The sequence below is a fragment of the Eimeria mitis genome, genomic scaffold, assembly GCF_000499745.2.
Source record: "Eimeria mitis Houghton genomic scaffold, Emh_scaff162, whole genome shotgun sequence".
NCBI lineage: Eukaryota > Apicomplexa > Conoidasida > Eucoccidiorida > Eimeriidae > Eimeria > Eimeria mitis.
In genome coordinates, this window is record NW_013569934.1 from 16,170 (window position 1) to 18,186 (window position 2,017).

Sequence of the window (2,017 nt, forward strand, 5' to 3'; positions counted from 1 at the left end):
CAAATGTAGCTTTAGTTGCTCGACTTCTCCTGTGCCTGCTTTGTTCGTCGAAAGTTGACGCATTCGAGATGGCTCAAGCTCCGATTTCCTCTGTTTTTGCGTGTGTCTACTCAGGTCCACCTCCAACCCTTAAGGTTGTCTCCTCGGGTCGATTCAAATGCGCTTGCGGAGAGAATGGCTGCACTCACTCCGGGCATGGTAAACTCAGTTTTTTTTTTCACGTATTTGGTCTCCCATCGTATGCTTCCCTTCTCCTGTTTCTCCTCCTTCCTGTCCATTCTCCGTCTCCTCTCCTCGTCCATGACCCCCTATCCTCTTAGTTTTACTCTTTCCATCTCCCATTTTCCTGTGGCTTCACTGCCTATGTAGTGTACGGTGTCTGTGCATGTGTTTTCATATCCGTCTCCGCGCATGCCTGCATGCATGTGCTTGCACATTCGTGCAGACGGCTACAGTTTATAAGTGCGTAGAATGTGAAAATGACTCTCTGTGGGTGCATCTGTGGCTTTGAACCACAGATGCGTGTTGGATATGTAAATGCTTTTCCTTTGCATTTTTGTGTAGGCACACGTATGCTCATTTAAGCGGTTGGATTGAGTGTTTAGATGGGTGGACATTGATTGCACTATTGGGGGTTTTAGTGTACGCTGGATATTCAGTTTTGCTTGATTTTTTTCTTGTGCATTGTGTTTGTCTTCCACTTCATAGTAAAGTCACCTTCGTTTTTATTTTGAAATTGGCGTCTGATTTTTTCATTTCTAGGTCGGCGCTGACATCGCAAACATCTGCAATGAGGCGGCAATATATGCAGCGAGGAGGCGAACAAAACGAGGCATTGAGCAGCGGGTACAGATTGTATAGCCTAATTGCACAATTCCAAGCGCACGTTACGAACATGACAGGAAGGCAGACTGACAGAGAAGCGTGCACCCTTACACATAAAAAGAAAGGGCTTCAGGCTTAGGTAGAGTTCAAGTGCTTGAGCGCAGGACTTCGAGTTGGCCGTCGAGCGTATAATCGCGGGTCTCCCCTCCAACACAAAAAACCTCATGTCAGAGAAGCAAAAGAAGACGATCGCTCTTCATGAGGCAGGACATGCTGTGGCGGGATGGTTTTTGAANTCATCTGGCTTGCATAGTTATCACTCCTTCAGTATGTATGTGCATATATCAACGCATTCTTGGATGCGTCTATCTGTTCATCCATCTCTCGTAGTTCTTTGCTTGGCATTCACGTCACGTCGTTCCTACGAATATATGCGTCGGTTGGCTTTTTTCACTTTTGCTATATATCATCGTTGTTGCTTCTGCTATTAAGCTCAGCTGCATCTTTCTTCTCCCCTCCACAGAAGTAGATCAGCGTGTGTAGATGCGTGTAAACTTGTGTGAAGTGTCTGCTTTACTGCTTTTTTTCTCTGTGCTTGCGTAGACGTAGTGCTCAAGCTGACGGTCATCCCGCGAGACAGCGGAGCAATGGGATTTAGTCAGCAAATGCCGCCTCCTGTGGAACTTTATGAGAAGGACGCCCTTTTAGACAGAATTGCTGTCTGCCTTGCTGGGAGAGCTGCAGAGGAGCTTTTTATGGGGTGCATATCCAGTGGTGAGTAAAGGGAGACCAGCGGGTGTTTCAGTTAGGCTTTCTTAGGGGCTTCTTCAGTCTCTGTCAAAGATGATGGTACGAAAGCAGCCAACTCACGAGCAAACCTTATGCGAACGCTATAGTGTGTTGGAGGAAGTCAGGTTTTGAGTGAAAAGTTATTTTGCGTTTTTTCACGGCATCGGTCTTCAGGCGCCATTGATGACATTGAGAAGGCCACTCATCTGGCCCGTTTAATAATTATGCAGCTAGGAATGAATCCGAAGATCGGCTTGGTCAACTTGAGGCGGACTCGACAGAGCCCGCAGGAGCCTTATCAGCTTTTCTCAGACGCCACAGCGCAGGTGAGCAGATTGGAACAACTCCGTGCTAGATGGTGCACGACACGATCCACGTAATGAATGTACTGCATTTCCTCATG

At 47.1% G+C, this 2,017-nt stretch overlaps 1 protein-coding gene across 1 annotated transcript in view; it reads left to right on the forward strand.

Annotated features, from left to right (window-relative positions):
* The window catches only part of EMH_0001210 (AFG3 ATPase family protein, putative), a gene marked incomplete at both ends in the record, with an annotated part of 8,926 nt that overhangs the window by 5,763 nt on the left and 1,146 nt on the right, over positions 1-2,017 (forward strand). Inside the window, 6 exon segments of the mRNA XM_013495527.1 lie at positions 115-198; positions 763-846; positions 990-1,118; positions 1,122-1,152; positions 1,429-1,599; positions 1,789-1,940. Coding sequence (XP_013350981.1) covers positions 115-198; positions 763-846; positions 990-1,118; positions 1,122-1,152; positions 1,429-1,599; positions 1,789-1,940 — 651 coding nt within the window.